General features: G+C 43.3%; 3 protein-coding genes and 1 long non-coding RNA gene across 5 annotated transcripts; 1 reads left to right on the forward strand and 3 right to left on the reverse strand.

Annotated features, from left to right (window-relative positions):
* Positions 1-280: 280 nt before the first annotated feature.
* Positions 281-3611, reverse strand: VMA22 (vacuolar ATPase assembly factor VMA22). Of its 2 annotated transcripts, none has more exons than XM_075185555.1 (6): positions 3553-3611; positions 2619-2764; positions 2242-2345; positions 1791-1906; positions 987-1139; positions 281-900 (listed from the first exon to the last, which is right to left on the reverse strand). In XM_075185555.1, exons 2-6 carry the CDS (start codon positions 2745-2747, stop codon positions 788-790), a joined length of 615 nt encoding a protein of 204 aa, XP_075041656.1. In that variant the 5' UTR covers positions 2748-2764; positions 3553-3611; the 3' UTR covers positions 281-787. The 2 variants fall into 2 exon arrangements, with proteins under 2 accessions (XP_075041656.1, XP_075041655.1); XM_075185554.1 differs by lacking the exon at positions 3553-3611 and adding an exon at positions 2964-3093.
* Positions 3612-3627: 16 nt separating this feature from the next.
* On the forward strand, positions 3628-11736 carry IMP4 (IMP U3 small nucleolar ribonucleoprotein 4). The gene is made up of 9 exons (XM_075185553.1): positions 3628-3745; positions 8389-8497; positions 8577-8660; positions 8899-9008; positions 10122-10254; positions 10476-10630; positions 10928-11022; positions 11095-11168; positions 11569-11736. The coding sequence occupies exons 1-9, from the start codon at positions 3743-3745 to the stop codon at positions 11679-11681; spliced, it is 876 nt and encodes a 291-aa protein (XP_075041654.1). The 5' UTR covers positions 3628-3742; the 3' UTR covers positions 11682-11736.
* Positions 11737-12124: 388 nt separating this feature from the next.
* On the reverse strand, positions 12125-17523 carry TUBA3E (tubulin alpha 3e). The gene is made up of 5 exons (XM_075185552.1): positions 17383-17523; positions 14306-14528; positions 13777-13925; positions 12744-13424; positions 12125-12582 (listed from the first exon to the last, which is right to left on the reverse strand). Exons 1-5 carry the CDS (start codon positions 17383-17385, stop codon positions 12286-12288), a joined length of 1353 nt encoding a protein of 450 aa, XP_075041653.1. The 5' UTR covers positions 17386-17523; the 3' UTR covers positions 12125-12285.
* Positions 15039-17329, reverse strand: LOC142101236 (uncharacterized). Its single transcript, XR_012678975.1, has 2 exons — positions 16833-17329; positions 15039-16284 (listed from the first exon to the last, which is right to left on the reverse strand). It is a non-coding gene; the product is annotated as an uncharacterized LOC142101236 (long non-coding RNA).
* Positions 17524-23084: the final 5561 nt, after the last annotated feature.

The following is a 23084-nucleotide window of genomic DNA, read 5'->3' on the forward strand; positions in this document are numbered from 1 at the left end:
TTTCAGATGAGAATAACAGCACAGACATGAATCAAGGATGCATTTTGTTGGAGAAACATTTGTCAAGATCAGAATCCCCTATTTACTTTTTGTCTGACGTAACCTGGGCTCAGTTAATTACTTGAAATCACACAAACCTTTTACGGCAATTAGGTGGTAGGACACAATTCAATCAAAATGTAAATGCAGATTCAACTTGGCGCAAGGTACCGCGATCTGTCTCTCTCTACAGCTCTAGTTTGAGGTCCTATCTGTACAATGAAGGGATATTTTGTATATCTATATTTTAGCCTTTATTAGTAACAATTGTGCAATAACAGATCTACAACACGTCTGATTTTCCTAAATAGAAATTTTATCATTTTGACATAAAGAGATAAATCAAACACACAAGACAGCATTTAACATGTAAATGAAAAACACGTTACAGGTATTTGTTAAACTACAGAAACGCGTGAACAGAATCAAGGTGTTGTCTAGTGAACACAAGAGGGCGCTGTTGTATAAACCCCTTCACTGGTAACTGCGCTCGGTCATCTGTGCACCAGTTTGCATCAATATAACGGAGATTTTATCAGTCTTCTGCACTCAGTGGTTAAAATGGGAGTTGTAGAGTTTCCATTATTGTGATAGACGGTGACTCTTGCAATATAACTTAGAGAGAATACGTTCATACATCAGCTGATCTCCCAGTTCACAGAAGATACCACACTTGTGGCAATTCACCCACTGTGAACGCTCCTGCCCCCTAGTGGTGTGTCCGTTTACGGGCGCAACACTGCCACCCTCAGCCAGACTGAGCTTGCATCTGTTTTTTCTTGACCAGTAAAGCGCGGTATTGTTTGCGGGTCTCGTCGATGCTGCTCTGCAGTGAGGCCACTTCCGTAGCGAGGACGACACCTGGAGAGAAGGAGGGGGACACTGTTAGCGCTCGCTGGGGTCAGCCGCATACATACAATTACTATTCAGATGTCCCGTTCACTGACCCTGGCGGAAAGTGCCCTGTGCTTGGCGTAAGCTCTGAGGAACCAGGACTCCGAACCAGCGCAGGGGGTCATGAGAGGTCGGCGGTCGCGGCTTCTCCGTTTTCTCTGTTTTAGGGAGTTTTGGGGTCTCAGTGGTTCCTCTGTGTCTCAGCACTGGGAAGGAACAGAAAGACATCATATTAATGTCGAATTTTTTGCTTTTAATAATAGGAGTTTAGATTTTCCCTCTAAAGAGATCGCTCTGTCCTCCCATAACTCACGCTCTTATTTCACCTATTTTCCAGATGCCCCCCCTGCAGTTCCACACCTGGTTCACACCCCTTCCCTAATTAAGACCTTCACTCTCTGGTCTGTGCATTTAGTCTCATTACTCCACTGGTGGGTGTCCCCCTCCCTTTGTTCCATCTTGTAGTCCAGCGTTGGCTAACCTGTGACACTCCAGGTGTTGTGAAACTACAAGTCCCAGCATGCTTTGCCAATATATAGCAGCTTATTGCTAGAAGGGTATGCTGGGACTTATAGTTTCACAACACCTGGAGTGTCACAGGTTAGCCAACACTGTTGTAGTCTCTCCTCCTGCCCGCCTCCTCCCATCCCTGTCCCCTGACCTTATACCAGAGGTGCAACGAGGAGCTTCCCCTCTCTCCTCCTTCGAAATCCTTGATCCTCCACCCACCTACTCTCAATGGCTTTTTTTCCACCCCTCTCTTTGCACTGTCAAGTTTCAGGACTAGAATCTCTGACATTATATAACATTGATCTACATAAATCAAAGAGAACGGCTTGTTAAAATACAAAACTCACCCTGATCCGCTGCTCCAACCTCCTCTACCTCTGGAATCTCCTCTTTTTTCATCCCGTCGAGCTGACCGGGCTCAGTGTGCTCTATATGAAAAGACCTGGTACCATCCTCTGCAGAGCTGGATTACATAGGACCCAGAAGAGGAAGAAATGTGTGTGGGGTTAGGGCCTCAGAGCTGTCTTGTGTCATTTAAATCAACAAATTATTGGTGTGTAATCTATTAAATATATATATTTTACTTAGAGCCAGAGGAGCCCCTCAAAACCACTATTATATGTAAACAGGACATCTGTAATGTGGTATCATGTAATACTAGGTAGTGTTGCTAAATAACAGAGTTATACATTTATGGCCACAAGTCCAGTAATGATCTCCTGGCCCCGTGTTGGTGACGTCTCAGTGTTTACAGGAATGTCAGTGAGGTCTATGAAACAGAGATCACACAAGTCTCACCTGTCCTGGACACAGACAGAAGGCACCATATCTTGTTTGTACTGCAGAGAGGACACAAACTTATTCCCCATAGAATATCGAGACTGAGAGAGGAAGAACCATCCCTGATGAATAAAAACACAGGAGTGAACAGGTGACATATGAAGTGGACCCCTCACCCACAAGCAGCGGGAGCAAACTTTGTGTACCGAACCAATATTCAGCCTATGAAGTGACTATAACTCTGTGCCTCATGCCTCAGCGAGGTCACTAGGAGTAGTGAATGGTTAGGCTGGATCCTCATGAACATCTGTCTAACCCGCGCTCCCTATAGGTGAGGCGGGATGCTTTAACAAGATAAATACAGATGATTAGCGATCCACGTGGCCATCACTAACCTTCTCAATGAGGCCGTTGAGACGTTCCCTCTTGTCCTGAAGAGTCTCCAAGTCTTCCAGAAGCCGTAGGACCAGCTGATCCAGCCTGTGGCAGACCTCGCTGAGCTTCTCTTCTGGAGCCGGAGCCATGTTCTAGATCAGGGGGCCTGGACGGAAAAGGTACAGACTGAGGTTACTCCTTTTTTGATCAGAGACGGAGACGTACTTAAGACTCTGATGTGTCCCAGATTTCTCAGGACAGTCCCACTTTACATCCAAAAAAACAACGCACAATACTTTATGTTTACATTCCTGACGAACCCAATTAACATGACAAGTGTGATTGTGTTTCTAAGACTGTCTCACCTTATTTGAGACCTTAAGTGAAATATAGGTTGGGTCTTCAGTCTGAGCAAACTTCAGGTTACATTACATGGGTGCCCTGTTCTCTGCTGCAGAAATCTAGAAGCTCCACAAACACTCACTTCTCCCCCCTCTCCTTAACCCCCTTACACAAACCTACCCCCTGTTCTTACCCCCTTACCCAACCAACCCCCTGTTCTTACCCTTACCCAACCTACTCCCTGTTCTTACCCCCTTACCCAAACCTACCCCCTGTTCTTACCCAACCTACCCCCTGTTCTTACCCCGTTACCCAAACCTACCCCCTGTTCTCATCACCTTACTCAACATACCCCCTGTAATTACCAGTTACCCAAACCTACCCCCTTTTCTTACCCCCTTACCCAACCTACCCCCTGTTCTTACCCCCTTACCCAAACCTACCCCCTCTCCTTACCTTCTTACCCAACCTACCCCCTGTTCTCATCCCCTTACCCAAACCTACCCCCTGTCATTCCAAGTTACCCAAACCTACCCCCTGTTCTTACTCAACCTACCCCCTCTCCTCCCCCAGCACTCTCTCTCTCTGCTCCCCCTATATCACAGTTCTCACCTTCTGACATTTACTTGTCATGTGACCTCCGCAACCCGGAAATACTTCCTCTCCTCGGCCGCTTCCGGGTGTGGTGCACCAGATCGCCGCCATCTTTACTGAGGGCAGCTGAGCTGAGGCTCGTGATTTGTCAGTTTTCCAGAGACCTGTGGTGATCAACTCCACGTGTGAGATCCATCCAGCCGCGATCATGGTGAGTGGGGAGACCGGGATTATACGTCCTCAGCCCGGGGGTATTATATCAGGGGATATTAGCTGGGGTATATAATATACCCTGCACAGTACTACTTCTGTTATACTGTGTAACTCTCAGTACCTGGTCTTACTGTGTACGTACTGATACCTGCACAGTGCTACTTCTGTTATACTGTGTACGTACTGATACCTGCACAGTACTACTTCTGTTATACCGTGTAACTCTCAGTATCTGGTCTTACTGTGTACGTACTGATACCTGCACAGTACTACTTCTGTTATACTGTGTAACTCTCAGTACCTGGTCTTACTGTGTACATACTGATACCTGCACAGTGCTACTTCTGTTATACTGTGTACGTACTGATACCTGCACAGTACTACTTCTGTTATACCGTGTAACTCTCAGTATCTGGTCTTACTGTGTACGTACTGATACCTGCACAGTGCTACTTCTGTTATACCGTGTAACTCTCAGTATCTGGTCTTACTGTGTACGTACTGATACCTGCACAGTGCTACTTCTGTTATACCGTGTAACTCTCAGTATCTGGTCTTACTGTGTATGTACTGATGCCTGCACAGTGCTACTTCTGTTATACCATGTAACTCTCAGTATCTGGTCTTACTGTGTACGTACTGATACCTGCACGGTGGTACTTCTGTTATACTGTGTAACTCTCAGTACCTGGTCTTACTGTGTACGTACTGATGCCTGCACAGTGCTACTTCTGTTATACCGTGTATCTCTCAGTACCTGGTCTTACTGTGTACGTACTGATGCCTGCACAGTGCTACTTCTGTTATACTGTGTAACTCTCAGTACCTGGTCTTACTGTGTACGTACTGATACCTGCACAGTGCTACTCCTGTTATACTGTGTAACTCTCAGTACCTGGTCTTACTGTGTACGTACTGATACCTGCACAGTGCTACTTCTGTTATACCGTGTAACTCTCAGTATCTGGTCTTACTGTGTACGTACTGATACCTGCACAGTGCTACTTCTGTTATACTGTGTAACTCTCAGTACCTGGTCTTACTGTGTACGTACTGATACCTGCACAGTACTACTTCTGTTATACCGTGTAACTCTCAGTACCTGGTATTACTGTGTACATACTGATACCTGCACAGTGCTACTTCTGTTATACCGTGTAACTCTCAGTACCTGGTCTTACTGTGTACGTACTGATACCTGCACAGTGCTACTTATGTTATACCGTGTAACTCTCAGTATCTGGTCTTACTGTGTATGTACTGATACCTGCACAGTGCTACTTCTGTTATACTGTGTAACTCAGTATCTGGTCTTACTGTGTACGTACTGATACCTGCACAGTACTACTTCTGTTATACTGTGTAACTCTCAGTACCTGGTCTTACTGTGTACGTACTGATACCTGCACAGTACTACTTCTGTTATACCGTGTAACTCTCAGTACCTGGTCTTACTGTGTACGTACTGATACCTGCACAGTACTACTTCTGTTATACCATGTAACTCTCAGTATCTGGTCTTACTGTGTACGTACTGATACCTGCACAGTGCTACTTCTGTTATACCGTGTAACTCTCAGTATCTGGTCTTACTGTGTACGTACTGATGCCTGCACAGTGCTACTTCTGTTATACTGTGTAACTCTCAGTACCTGGTCTTACTGTGTACGTACTGATACCTGCACAGTGCTACTTCTGTTATACCGTGTAACTCTCAGTACCTGGTTTTATTGTGTACGTACTGATACCTGCACAGTGCTACTTCTGTTATACCGTGTAACTCTCAGTACCTGGTCTTACTGTGTACGTACTGATACCTGCACAGTGCTACTTCTGTTATACTGTGTAACTCAGTATCTGGTCTTACTGTGTACGTACTGATACCTGCACAGTGCTACTTCTGTTATACTGTGTAACTCTCAGTACCTGGTCTTACTGTGTACGTACTGATACCTGCACAGTACTACTTCTGTTATACTGTGTAACTCTCAGTACATGGTCTTACTGTGTACGTACTGATACCTGCACAGTACTACTTCTGTTATACCATGTAACTCTCAGTATCTGGTCTTACTGTGTACGTACTGATACCTGCACAGTGCTACTTCTGTTATACCGTGTAACTCTCAGTATCTGGTCTTACTGTGTACGTACTGATACCTGCACGGTGCTACTTCTGTTATACCGTGTAACTCTCAGTACCTGGTCTTACTGTGTATGTACTGATGCCTGCACAGTGCTACTTCTGTTATACCGTGTATCTCTCAGTACCTGGTCTTACTGTGTACGTACTGATGCCTGCACAGTGCTACTTCTGTTATACCGTGTAACTCTCAGTACCTGGTCTTACTGTGTACGTACTGATACCTGCACAGTGCTACTTCTGTTATACCGTGTAACTCTCAGTACCTGGTTTTATTGTGTACGTACTGATACCTGCACAGTGCTACTTCTGTTATACCGTGTAACTCTCAGTACCTGGTCTTACTGTGTACGTACTGATGCCTGCACAGTACTACTTCTGTTATACCATGTAACTCTCAGTATCTGGTCTTACTGTGTACGTACTGATACCTGCACGGTGCTACTCCTGTTATACCGTGTAACTCTCAGTACCTGGTCTTACTGTGTACGTACTGATACCTGCACAGTGCTACTTCTGTTATACTGTGTTACTCAGTATCTGGTCTTACTGTGTACGTACTGATACATGCACAGTATAACTTCTGTTATACCTTGTAACTCTCAGTACCTGGTCTTACTGTGTACGTACTGATACCTGCACAGTGCTACTTCTGTTATACCGTGTAACTCTCAGTACCTGGTCTTACTGTGTACGTACTGATACCTGCACAGTGCTACTTCTTTTATACCGTGTAACTCTCAGTACCTGGTCTTACTGTGTACGTACTGATACCTGCACAGTGCTACTCCTGTTATACCGTGTAACTCTCAGTATCTGGTCTTACTGTGTACGTACTGATACCTGCACAGTGCTACTCCTGTTATACCGTGTAACTCTTAGTACCTGGTCTTACTGTGTACGTACTGATGCCTGCACAGTGCTACTCCTGTTATACCGTGTAACTCTCAGTACCTGGTCTTACTGTGTACGTACTGATACCTGCACAGTACAACTTCTGTTATACTGTGTTACTCAGTACCTGGTCTTACTGTGTACGTACTGATACCTGCACAGTGCTACTTCTGTTATACTGTGTTACTCAGTACCTGGTCTTACTGTGTACGTACTGATACCTGCACAGTACAACTTCTGTTATACCGTGTAACTCTCAGTACCTGGTCTTACTGTGTACGTACTGATACCTGCACAGTGCTACTTCTGTTATACTGTGTTACTCAGTACCTGGTCTCACGGTGTACGTACTGATACCTGCACAGTACAACTTCTGTTATACCGTGTAACTCTCAGTACCTGGTCTTACTGTGTACGTACTGATACCTACACGGTGCTACTTCTGTTATACTGTGTGACTCTCAGTACCTGGTCTTACTGTGTACGTACTGATACCTGCACGGTACTACTTCTGTTATACCGTGTAACTCTCAGTACCTGGTCTTACTGTGTACGTACTGATACCTGCACGGTACTACTTCTGTTATACTGTGTGACTCTCAGTACCTGGTCTTACTGTGTACGTACTGATACCTGCACAGTGCTACTTCTGTTATACCGTGTAACTCTCAGTACCTGGTCTTACTGTGTACGTACTGATGCCTGCACAGTGCTACTCCTGTTATACCGTGTAACTCTCAGTACCTGGTCTTATTAGGTATATCTTGAGAACTGCACAGTGCTACTTATGTTCTGTATTTCTGTGTCAGGTCTTGTATTATGTTTTATATATTATTATATATTGATAACAGCACAGAACTACTTCTTTTGTACCCTTATTCTTAGCATCCTGCGTTATTCTGTGTATTGATAATTCACAGTACTACTTCTCTTGCACTCTGCAGTTCTCTTAACTTATTCTGTACGTACATTGTGGCCACTTCATTAAGTTAATTACTTTCATGAAGATCATTAACAGACGGGAACTTTACAACAACATTGAGATATCCTTATATGTAGCGTCCAACGCACCCCACTCTCCGCGCTCCCAGCATGCATTGCTGCCGCCAGTTTTCGCCGTAGTTTGATGCTTCTATCATGAGAGGACTGATGAGAACAGATTATTGGGGACAGTTATAAAAAGAGTGGTGTCGCCCATAGAAACCAATTAAATGTCGATTTATTTTTTAGCGCAGTTTAAAAAAATTAAAGCAAACGCCTGATTGGTTGCATAGTACCACTTCTTATATACACTACGCCCTGTTCATGACATCTGTGCGCTTTCTCTGCTTTCTGTATTAGGAATTATTGAAGATTAGCATTTAAAATCCAATATAATTAGGTTCTAGTAGCCTGTGTCCACCCACGGTGCCCCATGTCCTAGATGCCCCCTAGCCAGCAGCCGAGTTGGTAACTGTTGGCACCTACGGCGTTGGAAGGTGGCGTGGTTGCTGTAGTATGAGTCGGTAATGTCTTGCAGCAGAGGATGATGGGAGCGGGTGACAGAGATCCGGGTGATTGGGACACAAGCAGGGGGTTGATGTCTGACACACTGTTCCCTACAGCTGCGCAGGGAGGCCAGGCTGCGGAGGGAATACCTCTACAGGAAAGCACAAGAGGCCAAACAGCACAGCATCGAGGACAAGAAGCTGCGGCTGAAGCGAGCGCTGGAAGGTTGGTGCTGTGGTGATAATTACCTGTGTGCATTACACGTGAGGATCCCGATACTGACCGCACCTCTCTCTATCCACAGAAAACAGGCTGATCCCCACGGAGATCCGGAGAGAGGCCCTTTCTCTACAGAAGCAGCTGGAGTTTGACGATGAGGGTGGTGAAGGTAATGGACATGTCTTAGAATGTCAGCTCACTGGACCAGAGGTAGTTCCAGCTTGCTGGGTCCTGTAGTTCTACAACATGTGAGCCACAGATTGACAACCTCGATACTAGACAATGGTGGTAGATGATTGGTTGTCTGACTTTACATTGTAACCTGGAACTAATTCTAGGCTCAGGCTGAGCCGTTTGTCTGTATTGTTTTATTTGGTTTTGCGTCTCATTGAATTGAATCCTCACAGGGGTCTCCTCACATATGGACGATGAGTATAAGTGGGCTGGTGTTGAAGATCCGAAAGTCATGATTACGACCTCGAGGGACCCCAGTTCTCGGCTGAAAATGTTTGCCAAGGTACGAGCGCTGTGGGCCATTGTCATTGGAGGGCGAGATCATTTGGTATTTTACTGAATTATTATTATTATTATCGTTTATTTGTAAGGCGCCACAAGGTTTCCGCAGCGCCGTACATGGTACAAACAGTAGACTATACAGGGTAAGACAGTACAGAACAATAAACACAAAGTACCAGTACTTCAGAAACTCCAGGCAGGCAGATACAGTAGAGACGGAGCGGAAGAACAGGTCTGGAGACAGGAGGGAAGAGGGGCCCTGCTCATACGAGCTTACATCCTAAGGGAGGGTAAACAGAATCAGGTACATAAGGGTGCCAGTGAAGCAACGGGGAGAGAGAAAGGGGGCAGGGGAGAAACAGAAGAGATGAGAGGTTAAGTGGATGGTTGGTAGGCCTTAAGGAACAGGTGAGTTTTAAGAGCCCGCTTGAAGGAGCACAGATTGGGTGAGAGACGGATGGAGCGAGGGAGGTCGTTCCAGTGAAGGGGGGCAGCACGGGAGAAGTCTTGTATTCTAGAGTGGGAAGAGGTGATCAGAGTGGAGGAGAGGCGGCGATCATTGGCTGAGCGCAGGGAGTGGGCGGGAGTGTGAATGGAGAGGAGGTTAGAGATATAGGGGGCAGTAGACTGAGAGAGAGCCTTGTAGGTGGTGGTGAGGAATTTGAATGGTGCTGTGCTTTGTATACTTGCTCCTAGCAACCAATCTGATTTCTGCTATCATTTATCTACTATATCCTAGAAGATGAGAGCTAGAATCTGATAGGTTGTTATAGTCACAGCCTCCACTTATCTGTTAAGGTTCAGTAAATCTCCCCCTTGATCTCTTATTTTCTATGTAGATTTTAGAATTCTTTGTCTTGTGACCATAATGTCTCGTACACATGGGTGCTGTGAAATGATTATACTTGTCCTTTATACTGCTGATTAGTGCACCGTGTACTTACTGAGCGCTTAGATTATATTATACCAGGTTGGTCAGAACGTGCCGCTAGGGGTCACTTTGCTCACATGATTTGGGGATGACCAGCGGTACAGAGCACTTACCTGACTTTATGTGTAACACTAACTTCTTATTCAGCCGGTTAGAATATAAAACATTTCTTTCCTACTTCAGGAGTTGAAGTTGGTTTTCCCCAATGCCCAGCGCATGAACAGAGGGAAGCACGAGGTGGGGTCACTGGTTCAGGCGTGCAAAGCGAACGACGTCACGGACCTCATCATGGTTCACGAGCACCGTGGCATGCCAGGTGGGTGTCCTGTGTTATCGGTACAGCTGTATGTATGGGGACCAGCAGTGGCCGGTCCAGGGGCCAAACAGGCTTAATACCCAAAGTATACAGAACATTACTGCTCAATATGGAGACGTCTGGTCAATGTCATCTCTCCTAATCCTACGTCTATCTCTCCCCCTCAGCCGTACATGGGTACAGGGTGGCAGTATAGTTACAATGTCTGTTTTGCCTTTCAGATGGGCTGATCGTCTGTCACCTGCCTTTCGGACCCACAGCTTATTTCACTCTGTGTAATGTCGTCATGAGACACGATATCCCGGACCTGGGCACCATGTCAGAGGCGTATCCACATCTCATCTTACACAACTTCACTTCCCGGCTTGGACAGCGGGTAAGGCTGGCGCGGGTGGGGTATGATTAGTGATGACTAGAACTCTGACAACAGGGATGCAGACAGCGACATGTTACTTCAGAAGCCCAGCGGTGGTCGGGCAGCGCTAACGTTAAGTGATTATAAAACACCCCCCATAGCTCTTTATTTGTGCTTTATCCCTATCTGCATTTAGCTGCCTACATCCCTGGTGTCAGTATTCTGATCACTGGTAAGATGACAATCACCGGTTGGCACATTAAAGCTGCTCCATGTAACACGGCTGCGCAGTGACTAAACACGCGTGTTCCTTTATAGGTGTCCAACATCATGAAATACTTATTCCCTGTTCCCAAAGAGGAGAGTAAGAGAGTAATAACATTCGCTAACCAGGACGACTACATATCATTCAGGTAAGTGTGTAACCAGCGGCCATGTTCTGTCGTCTGTCACTCACGTTACTGACACCCCCCTCTCTACGACAGGCACCACGTGTACAAGAAGACGGACCACCGCAATATAGAGCTGTCCGAGGTCGGCCCTCGCTTCGATATGAAAGGTGAGTATCAGAGTTCCTGCGAGTCCATCTGTTATTCTCTAGACCCTGACCCTAGATACCGCCCTGTATTTATTGTATCACTGATGCCAATGTGTTAGGGCTGCTTATTGGACAATCTCCATCTTGCAGCAGCCAATCAGCTGCAACCTAATTTGGGATCAGCCCTGAGTGGGGTATATAACAGCAGCACTCCCAGCAGTGACCTCCAGGAGGGACACTTTAAGGCAGCTCTCTGGGTGGTGTGAAACTACAAGCCCCAGCATGGCCAGCTATCTGCTGACAAAGCATGCTGGGGCTTGTAGTTTCACACCCACTGGAGAGCCGCAGGTTGGCTATAGGATGCTGTAACCCACAGACACCAATCACATGTTAGACTAATGGTAATTTGTAATATTTGCAGTGTATATGATTAGACTGGGCACCCTGGAGAATGAGAACACAGCGGAGGTGGAGTGGCGCTGGCATCCGTATACCAACACTGCCAAGAAGAGGAAATACCTCAGCACCGAATAGTGGTTATGTACATTGTCTGTGGTGTAAATAAAGATCTTTTCTAGACCAATATGAACTGATGCGATCACATGATCTTTTCCACTTTACGTACGATACCAGGATTAGTGCAGAATGTCTCCTGCTGTCATGGCCACAATCTGTCTCATCCCTGATGGAGCCTTCCCTACTTTTCGGACAGATGTCCAGTAATGATACTGTCTGTCTGCTGTTATACTTCATGTCCCCCCACCCTCTCCAATTACAGATGAGTCACTTCTTGCCCCCCTCCCTTAGGGTATAACAGTTGTGGAGACCACCAGACAGTCAGATGTTGGCTAATGTCAGTTTTTGTCATAGTTGTTCCAGTAACTTTCATCCTAAATGGATTGGATGGAGTTGCATAAGTCGGACTATTTGTTGTGTTTTGCTCCACCCCTTCCCCCCCATAATAAATTATTCCACGATTTCATCATTCAATCAGTTTATTTGTGTAACTCTGAAAGGTTCAAGCAAAGTTAACCGTTTTACAGCACAGGAAATGAATTAAACATTTAAATTTATTTCTCAAGTCATTAAACTCGAGGCAACAAGCATTTAGCGTTTCTGGCTACCTGTAACTACACCCTCAGTATTCCTCTCCCTCCTCCGCCTCATCCTCCACTGAATCCACCCCGACCTCCTCGTAATCCTTCTCCAATGCAGCCAGATCTTCTCGGGCCTCGGAGAACTCGCCCTCCTCCATCCCCTCCCCCACGTACCAGTGCACAAATGCCCGCTTGGCGTACATTAGATCGAACTTGTGATCGAGCCGGGCCCAGGCCTCTGCAATGGCGGTGGTGTTGCTGAGCATGCACACAGCACGCTGCACCTTGGCCAGATCCCCTCCTGGGACCACCGTCGGGGGCTGATAGTTGATCCCCACCTGTAGAGAAATATATCATGGTTACTAGTTATAATGTGTGATATTAGGACTGTAACCCAGACAGTTACTTGAGTAAGAATAATATCTAGTACCCCATCCCCATTGTATATGTCTGATGAATGCAGACTTGGCATTACCCGTCTGTGAGCCCAGAGACTAACCTTGAATCCGGTTGGACACCAATCTACGAACTGAATGGTGCGCTTTGTCTTAATGGTTGCAATGGCAGCGTTGACATCCTTGGGCACCACGTCCCCTCGGTATAACATGCAGCAAGCCATGTATTTTCCGTGACGGGGATCACACTTCACCATCTGGTTTGCCGGCTCGAAGCAAGCGTTGGTTATTTCGGCGACGGACAGCTGCTCATGGTAGGCCTTCTCTGCGGAGATCACAGGGGCGTAGGTGGCCAGCGGGAAATGGATGCGAGGATATGGGACAAGATTTGTCTGAAATTCTGTGAGATCCACATTCAGGGCCCCGTCGAACCTCAGGGAGGCAGTGATGGAAGACACAATCTGCCCGATGAGGCGGTTTAGATTTGTGTATGTTGGACGCTCAATGTCCAGGTTGCGGCGACAGATGTCATAAATGGCTTCGTTGTCTACCATAAAAGCACAGTCTGAGTGCTCCAGAGTCGTGTGTGTGGTCAGGATGGAGTTATACGGCTCCACCACCGCAGTGGAGACTTGTGGGGCTGGGTAGATGGCAAACTCCAGCTTGGATTTCTTGCCATAGTCGACAGACAGTCTCTCCATCAGAAGAGAGGCAAAGCCTGAGCCTGTACCTCCTCCAAAACTGTGGAAAATAAAGAATCCTTGTAGCCCGGTGCACTGATCGGCCTGCGGAGAGAAGACACAGATCATCCATGTGCTCAGGACTAACGCCACAGAACAGTATGTCTGACAGCTATTACTTCACATGAACAGATTCACCTCAATGTTTTGATTATGAATTAGTCTGTTAAATCCTGCAGCAATTGCTCCATTGTAGGAATAGTGACTGAACAGACTACGTTGGGTTGAATATGGTGGTGACAGCTACAAGTCACCACATACTTCTGCTCAGATAGGATTGTACAGCATTATGGAATGTTACAATAAAACGTTAGTCTAAGCCAGGACACCCTCAGTCTAGGTAGAAAAAAAAACAAACAAAAGAGTATTGTGCAGCTCAGTCCTTAGCGACACTCACCAGCTTACGGATACGATCTAGAACCAAGTCGACGACTTCCTTCCCGATGGTGTAATGTCCCCGTGCGTAGTTGTTGGCTGCATCTTCCTTTCCTGTGATCAGCTGCTCGGGGTGGAAGAGCTGACGGTATGTTCCTGTGCGCACTTCATCTAAACATGATGGATGTATGTGATCAATGGGCTTTCAGGACTAGATTACATTTTCTTAACTTAAGTCGGCCCCTATAAAATGTCTGCTGAGGGGAGGAGGGGGGGGCGCGGGGGTGCATGAGCACAAGAACCAATCAGAAGTCGCAATCTCTGTCAAACCAGAGAGGGAATGGACATATTAGTAATAGGTGAAGTCTGGGGCTAAGAAGTTGCTGTGATAGACCAGGCTGCTCATGTTATAGCCCACAATGCAGAAGTGTCACTTGTGTTACTGTCACATCATACTTCTTGCAGGTTTATAACCTGGTAGGGTGTGTTCATACAGTTTCTAAGCTCCTTGGTAACCTCCTATCTAGACAGTCCCCTCTATCATTACTTACCAACCACGGTGGGCTCCAGATCTACAAAGACAGCCCTGGGGACATGTTTGCCAGCTCCAGTCTCACTGAAGAAGGTGTTGAAAGAGTCATCTCCTCCCCCAATGGTTTTATCACTGGGCATCTGTCCGTCCGGCTGAATCCCATGTTCCAGACAGTACAACTCCCAACACGCGTTGCCCATCTGGACGCCAGCCTGGCCAATGTGGACGGAAATACACTCACGCTGCAAAAATAAAGGAGTGTTTTTAATGCTCTTAGTACTGAGGAGTCGAGAGATATAAATAGACATATACATGTAATTTAGCCATAAATATCGCCTCATAATTCTACACTGTACAGTGAAAACGTCTAGCCCCACTTTTTATTGGTAGACAGATTGCAAGTTCCTAATATTTGTCTACCAGATAACTGGACAATATTGATAACGGGTGTCCAATTTCTGAAATCAAAGGCTATTTTCATTTTTTTTATGTGTCAGATCCTAGTCCTTGATGTCCCATGGACATTAACTATATTACAAAACTCAACCTGGTTATTTGTAGCTAGAGCCAACTATGGAATCCTTTATCCACCCACTCAGAATGACGCTACCACACAGGGTATAGGTTACTCCCATTCTTTTTCACTTATCAAACATCTGCTGAATAAGCTTTATATTTTTAGAAAACAGTCTCGATATATGGATGCTGTACATGAGCTACAGGAGTAGCACTATTCCTTTTATTAGTATAAAAGAGTTTTAATATTATTAGGGGCATATTCAATTGTTTGAATATGACGCAGCGTTAAACTATTACCATTATTACGGTAATAGTAAGCTGGATTTCAGCTCAGGGAGCTGTGAGCCGAAATCCAGCGACAAAACTACCGTAATGGTATTTACGTGCACTATTACCGTAAGAACAGTAATAGTGCGCGCACCATGAGTTTTGGGGCGTTTTCGCCAACAATTGAATATGCCCCATAGTGTATGAAATAAACACCTAATTTATTCTATTGATTGGTTTTCTGTGGCTTCCATGTAATTCTGCCCTCTAGTGTTTCCTATTTACAGTAGATCTAGAGCACTGTAATATTCTATTAACCCATCAGATTTGGTCAGTTTTTCCAGCACAGAAAATTTAAAGAATATGGCAGAGTGTTCACTGGCCAAGATCCATTCCTGCAGTTAACTGTGAAATAGTTGTTCTAAATGTCTTCAATATGACAGGGGTTCATCATAGAAGATAATGCAAATACACTGCAATATGCATAAATGCTTCATCATTATTAAAAATCCTGAACTCGTGTCGCAGCTCTCACCAGTGGACAATCCCAGGATCTATAACCCACTCCCAGATAACATAAATAAGGTTACGGGCCAGGGTTTACGTCATCAGAGACTGTAAACTGCAATGGGGCAGGGACTGATGTGACTTATTAAATATTCAGTGTAAAGTGCTAGGAATGTGGGGGTGATATACAAGAACATAATAAATTAAGGAGAGTTAAGCGTCTCATTTTGCTTTATTGGGAGCCCCAATATACACAATTTCAGGTTTTTTTTATTTTCACTCACTATTCTATATTTTGAATATTAAGTTTCACTTCTCCAAGCAGCCAATCCCATCCCATATTTATACCCTCATTCTATTTATATCCTGTTAACCCCTGCACACCCCATAACATGCCAATCTCATGACGATGCCCTAGGCTACAAACATCCAATCCCAGACAACTGCATAACACGGTGATGCCCTATTCTACTAACATCCAAACCTAGCCCACCCCATGACACACCTATTACATGACAATTCCCTATTCTACTAACATGTAATCTTAGCCCAACCCATAACACGGCTATTACATGATGATGCACTGTTCTACAGACATCCAATCCCAGCCCACCCCATAAGACAGTGATGTCCTATTCTGCTAACAGCCAATCCTAGCCCATCCCATAACACGCCTATTACATGGCTATTCCCTATTCTACTATCCTAGCCCAACCCACGACACGCCTATAAGATGGTGATGCCGTTCTACTAACATGCAATCCCAGCCCACCCCATAACACGACCATTACACGGCGATTCCATATTCTACTAACATGCAAACCTAGCCCATCCCATAACACGCCTATTACATGGCGATTCCATATTCTATGAACATGCTATCCTAGCCCAACCCACGACACGCCTATAAGATGGTGATGCCCTGTTCTACTAACATGCAATCCCAGCCCACCCCATAACACGGCGATTCCATATTCTACTAACATGTAATCTTAGCCCAACCCACAACACGGCTATTACATGGTGATGCCCTGTTCTACTAACATGCAATCCCAGCCCACCCCATAACACGGCGATTCCATATTCTACTAACATGTAATCTTAGCCCAACCCACAACACGGCTATTACATGGTGATACCCTGTTCTACAGACATCCAATCCCAACCCACCCCATAAGACAGTGATGTCCTATTCTGCTAACAGCCAATCCCAGCAGCCCACCCATAACACGCCTATTCTCTATTCTACTAACATGTAATCCCAGCCCACCCCATAACACAGCTATTACATAATGATGCCCAATTCTACCAACAGCCAATCCCACCCCATTAACATATCTTACTCTAGCAGCGGCCAATCACAGGTTAGCTAGTGACAGCTCCTCGTCACAAGGAACAACCTCAGAATACCAGTGTAAGGTATTACTAATAAATGAATCATTGTAACAATGAATTATAACCGTGTTTCTTCCATATGTAAGGACATCAGCTGTTCCTTAAGAATCAGGCATACACAATAGAGGGACAATAGGGGATACTTGCTAGTCATTGTTATATTAGGATGGAGGCTACACAAGGATTGGGAACCAGAAGCCAATTACAGCCGGGTTTTTTACACCCCAACCATCCAATCCCATCCCTGCTCCTTACTCCTTAATTAGCCAATAACAGATAAGCTATTTTCTCCGCTATCATCCGATGAACCCCCCCATCCCCCCCCCCAGAGGACAATGACTCCGGCCTCCCCCAGTAGCCGGGACCAGGCTACGCAGGACGATGGCGGCTGCGGCACCCGGGCGTTACCATTGTTGTATCTGGAGGGTGACGTCACTGGCAGGGATGCTGGGCTGCTCTGGGCCTCGGCTGTAGATGGAGAGATGCGGACTGATGTCTGACGGTCTCTTTCCTCCCTCGGTCCTTCGCCAACTGCCAGCTGCTCCGCCCACCGCCTCCCCTTATCACACAGCTGCCTCGCGCTGGAGCATGTGTCCGGCCGCTGATTGGGTGAGGCCGCCAAGGGGGCGGGGCTATGACGTCAGTCGGTCATCTTTCACGAGCGCTCCACAAAAAAAAACCTGTATCTCTGCAGACACCGCCCCACCCTGCAGAGGCAGCCTGAGCGCGGATTGGCTGCCGAGTGCCCGTGATTGGTTGGCTGGTCACGGGCCAGTGCGCGGGAAGCGCGAGGCTCTCATAACGGCCCCGAGTTTAACGGTCCAGTGAGACGCAAATTGTCTGCGTATAACTAGTGTCCTCCTCCTCCTCCTCCTCCTCCTCCATACATTTACCTCATATACCAATAAATACAAGCTGAATGTGGCTCTAGTATATACACATTCACCTCCTCTATCAATAAATGCTGGCTGTATTGCTAAACATGTCCCCAATACACACACACACACACATATATATATATATATATATATATATATATATATATATATATATATATATATATACTTCTAATATATCAATACATACATGCTGTAGGCTGAATGTGGCTCCAACATATATATTTCCCTCATATATTAATACATACATTCTGAATGTGGCTCCAATATATATACATTTACCTCATATCAATACATATACAATGTAATGCTGAACGTGGCTCTAATATATATATATATATATATGTATATGTATATATATATACATTTACCTCATATATCAATACATATATGATGTAATGCTGAACGTGGCTCTAATATATATACATTTACCTCATATATCAATGCATATACAATGTAATGCTGAACGTGGCTCTAATATATATACATTTACCTCATATATCAATGCATATACGATGTAATGCTGAACGTGGCTCTAATATATATACATTTACCTCATATATCAATGCATATACGATGTAATGCTGAACGTGGCTCTAATATATATACATTTACCTCATATATCAATACATATACGATGTAATGCTGAACGTGGCTCTAATATATATACATTTACCTCATATGTCAATACATATACGATGTAATGCTGAACTTGGCTCTAATATATATACATTTACCTCATATATCAATACATATATGATGTAATGCTGAACGTGGCTCTAATATATATACATTTACCTCGTATATCAATACATACATGATGTAATGTTGAACGTGGCTCCAATATATATACATATATTTATCTTATATATCAATACATACACAATGTAATGCTGAACGTGGCTGCAATATATATACATTTACCTCGTATATCAATACATACACAGTGTAATGCTGAACGTGGCTCTAATATATATACATTTACCTCATATATCAATGCATATACGATGTAATGCTGAACGTGGCTCTAATATATATACATTTACCTCATATATCAATGCATATACGATGTAATGCTGAACGTGGCTCTAATATATATACATTTACCTCATATATCAATGCATATACAATGTAATGCTGAACGTGGCTCTAATATATATACATTTACCTCATATATCAATGCATATACGATGTAATGCTGAACGTAGCTGCAATATATATACATTTACCTCGTATATCAATACATACACAGTGTAATGCTGAACGTGGCTCTAATATATATACATTTACCTCATATATCAATACATATACGATGTAATGCTGACCGTGGCTCTAATATATATACATTTACCTCATATATCAATACATACATGATGTAATGTTGAACGTGGCTCCAATATATATACATATATTTATCTTATATATCAATACATACACAATGTAATGCTGAACGTGGCTGCAATATATATACATTTACCTCGTATATCAATACATACACAGTGTAATGCTGAACGTGGCTCTAATATATATACATTTACCTCATATATCAATGCATATACGATGTAATGCTGAACGTGGCTCTAATATATATACATTTACCTCATATATCAATGCATATACGATGTAATGCTGAACGTGGCTCTAATATATATACATTTACCTCATATATCAATGCATATACAATGTAATGCTGAACGTGGCTCTAATATATATACATTTACCTCATATATCAATGCATATACGATGTAATGCTGAACGTAGCTGCAATATATATACATTTACCTCGTATATCAATACATACACAGTGTAATGCTGAACGTGGCTCTAATATATATACATTTACCTCATATATCAATACATATACGATGTAATGCTGACCGTGGCTCTAATATATATACATTTACCTCATATATCAATACATATACGATGTAATGCTGAACTTGGCTCTAATATATATGCATTTACCTCATATATCAATACATATATGATGTAATGCTGAACGTGGCTCTAATATATATACATTTACCTCGTATATCAATACATACATGATGTAATGTTGAACGTGGCTCCAATATATATACATATATTTATCTTATATATCAATACATACACAATGTAATGCTGAACGTGGCTGCAATATATATACATTTACCTCGTATATCAATACATACACAGTGTAATGCTGAACGTGGCTCTAATATATATACATTTACCTCATATATCAATGCATATACGATGTAATGCTGAACGTGGCTCTAATATATATACATTTACCTCATATATCAATGCATATACGATGTAATGCTGAACGTGGCTCTAATATATATACATTTACCTCATATATCAATACATATACGATGTAATGCTGAACGTGGCTCTAATATATATACATTTACCTCATATATCAATACATATATGATGTAATGCTGAACGTGGCTCTAATATATATACATTTACCTCGTATATCAATACATACATGATGTAATGTTGAACGTGGCTCCAATATATATACATATATTTATCTTATATATCAATACATACACAATGTAATGCTGAACGTGGCTGCAATATATATACATTTACCTCGTATATCAATACATACACAGTGTAATGCTGAACGTGGCTCTAATATATATACATTTACCTCATATATCAATGCATATACGATGTAATGCTGAACGTGGCTCTAATATATATATATATTTCAGGGGCAAACACAGGATTTAGAACTACAATACAGCACTGCCGCGGACGCTTCTTTGACAGCGCCGCGGCTGCTGTACAGTACTGTTGGTTCCCGGAGGGGAGGGGTTTCTGAAGAACCAGAAACCCCCCCTACGTGCGTCACTGTGTATATATATATATATATATATATATATATATATACATTTACCTCATATATCAATACATATACGATGTAATGCTGAACATGGCTGCAATATATATACATTTACCTTGTATATATCAATACATATACGATGTAATGCTGAACGTGGCTCTAATATATACATTTACCTCATATATCAATACATACACAATGTATCTCAAATCAATATATACACTAATGCATTTGTTATATGTCCCTGGGGTCATTCCTAATGCTGAACAGAGCTCCTGCTACATATCTCTACATATACCTTCCACATTTGCAAAACTACTGCAGAGAAATATAGAAACTAGAATTTTTTATTTTTTTTTCTCCAACGCAAAAGGGTAATAAAAATGTAAAGATCAAGGGGCCTATATATTAAGGTCCCTCTAGCCTTAAATCCCCTGAAAACCACATTTTTAAGTATGGTAGTTATTTATAACTATAGGACCGCATCAGATATCTGAAATATCTTCTGTGGTCCCACTGTTATTGTACGCAAAAGCAGTCCCTGTTTTTAGGTGTGGAAGGGACCAAGGTCATTTCCACACAAGGGACTTGAGTTTTGCACCGAATCAGAGCTGTCTGAGATCATCCTATATTTTTAATGCGACCCGTTCTGCACTTCCATGATGCATTGCAGCAGATAATCACATTTCCAGGCTCATATTAACCAGTGTAATAAAAAGCATCCCACATATAGTAGTCCACCGATAATGATTGTAATATGTTGGCAAAGTTCATGTTCCTTTATTTTTTATTTACTATCATTTATTTCTTTCTCCGCACATAGTAAAGCCCCCCATCATCATCGTCATTTATTTATATAGCGCAACTAATTCCGCAGCGCTGTACAGAGAACTCGTTGACATCATTTCTCAATCCAGTGTGCGACACCCACACTGTCACAGCGGCGCCACGGAAATCATCAACAAGCGTTAATAACGTCTCTTAAGGATACATTGTTTATGTACTTAATTCTGTCGACGGCCACCAGCCGCTGCATAGCTTGTATATTACTGGGGACGGGCGCGGCCATTGCTAATGATGTCACACACACATAACATTCAGTAGTAGCCAGCAGAGGCGCAGTGAGGCACTCCCTCCTCTCCACTCCCCGCCAGATATTCGGCACCCTCATAGGAGAAGAGAATTTTTAGAATATATGGATTATTTGGCATTGTCCTTATACATTTTAATTCACATCTATTTAGGTATTTTCTGTCTCCCCTTTCTCCCTCTTTTTTTCAACTCCCTCACTTGTTTGTGGGGAGGGGGGGGGGGGGGTTTATGTTGTAAGTAATTGGTTTATAAAACAAGGCCCCTGTATAGCGAATGGGGTATTTGAACAAATTTCAGATATCATTCGCATTCCCTCCATGTATGATTATTTATTAGTAAGGATAGAAAGAACTGAGATAACTTCTATGCATGTAAGGTGATTACATAATATGGTATGAATTGTTTTTTAAATGTTTGTTACATCAGTTCCCTGCCGTCTTAGTAGATTATTTATCAGTATAGTGATATTATGTACTTTTAACGATGTGGATACACTTTTTAGTCATTTGGTTATGAATGTCATCGGAATCTGTGTTGTTGTTTTCATCATGATCTTGTACTGAATAGCCGCGTAGTTATAGAGAAAGGTAAAAGTCCGTTCATGTTACCATGGTAATCATACGTTAATTTGGGACTCTACAATTGGATGAAAGTTCTTTAAAGGATGTCATGTTTGCCGTTATCGCATTGCTTTGCATTGATAAAAATTTCCTTAATTGAAACGCGTCGGAAAGGGGCGGTGACCCATTCACGATTATAGAAGTTTGTGGACTTAACTAGCCGGGTACCCGATCTATGGAAAGGCATCAGAGGTTTTTTCTACATGCTTAATTTCATTCTAAATGGGATAAGGTTCCAACCTTATCAGTGGTGTTGATTTCCTCTGTGGATTTTTTTCTTTTATCTATTTTAATTGTTCATTGGATCGTTTTGTGTATATTAAATGTTTTTTTTACTGGGATAATGCACTATTGTTAGCATTTGTTTTTCCGGTAATTGCCGCAAAGATTTTATACCAGGGAGACTGACCCGATATATCAGAAGTTCTCCATTGTGCCTTGTGAGCCATGTTGATTCAAGATTTTCCTCTTGTAAGTTTGAAACCAAAGGGGATATATTTATATCACGTGATGCTATAAGTATAAGGCCATATAGACACTGGTGTTCACGGGTTTTATATCGTTTCAATTAACATGCATGTTACGCTATGATGTGACACTCTGGTTTATTTTTATGTATGAACATCTGCGGAAGAGACTGTTGGATAATTATAGCTATTTTGG

The sequence above is a fragment of the Mixophyes fleayi genome, chromosome 9, assembly GCF_038048845.1.
Source record: "Mixophyes fleayi isolate aMixFle1 chromosome 9, aMixFle1.hap1, whole genome shotgun sequence".
Lineage (NCBI taxonomy): Eukaryota > Metazoa > Chordata > Amphibia > Anura > Limnodynastidae > Mixophyes > Mixophyes fleayi.

Bases quoted from the DNA above. Each gene is read 5' to 3' on its own strand.
- VMA22 (XM_075185555.1), bottom strand. From the start codon at position 2,747: ATGGCTCCGGCTCCAGAAGAGAAGCTCAGCGAGGTCTGCCACAGGCTG. The intron at 2,346-2,618 runs GTTAGTGATGGC...TTTATTCATCAG, and splicing joins TCAACGGCCTCATTGAGAAG to GGATGGTTCTTCCTCTCTCA. The intron at 1,140-1,790 runs GTGAGTTTTGTA...GTTCCTTCCCAG, and splicing joins GGTTGGAGCAGCGGATCAGG to TGCTGAGACACAGAGGAACC.
- IMP4 (XM_075185553.1), top strand. The intron at 11,023-11,094 runs GTAAGTGTGTAA...TCTCTACGACAG, and splicing joins GACGACTACATATCATTCAG to GCACCACGTGTACAAGAAGA. The intron at 11,169-11,568 runs GTGAGTATCAGA...TAATATTTGCAG, and splicing joins CCCTCGCTTCGATATGAAAG to TGTATATGATTAGACTGGGC.
- TUBA3E (XM_075185552.1), bottom strand. The intron at 13,425-13,776 runs GTGAGTGTCGCT...TTCTCTCCGCAG, and splicing joins TAGATCGTATCCGTAAGCTG to GCCGATCAGTGCACCGGGCT. The intron at 12,583-12,743 runs GTTAGTCTCTGG...ATTTCTCTACAG, and splicing joins GGTGTCCAACCGGATTCAAG to GTGGGGATCAACTATCAGCC.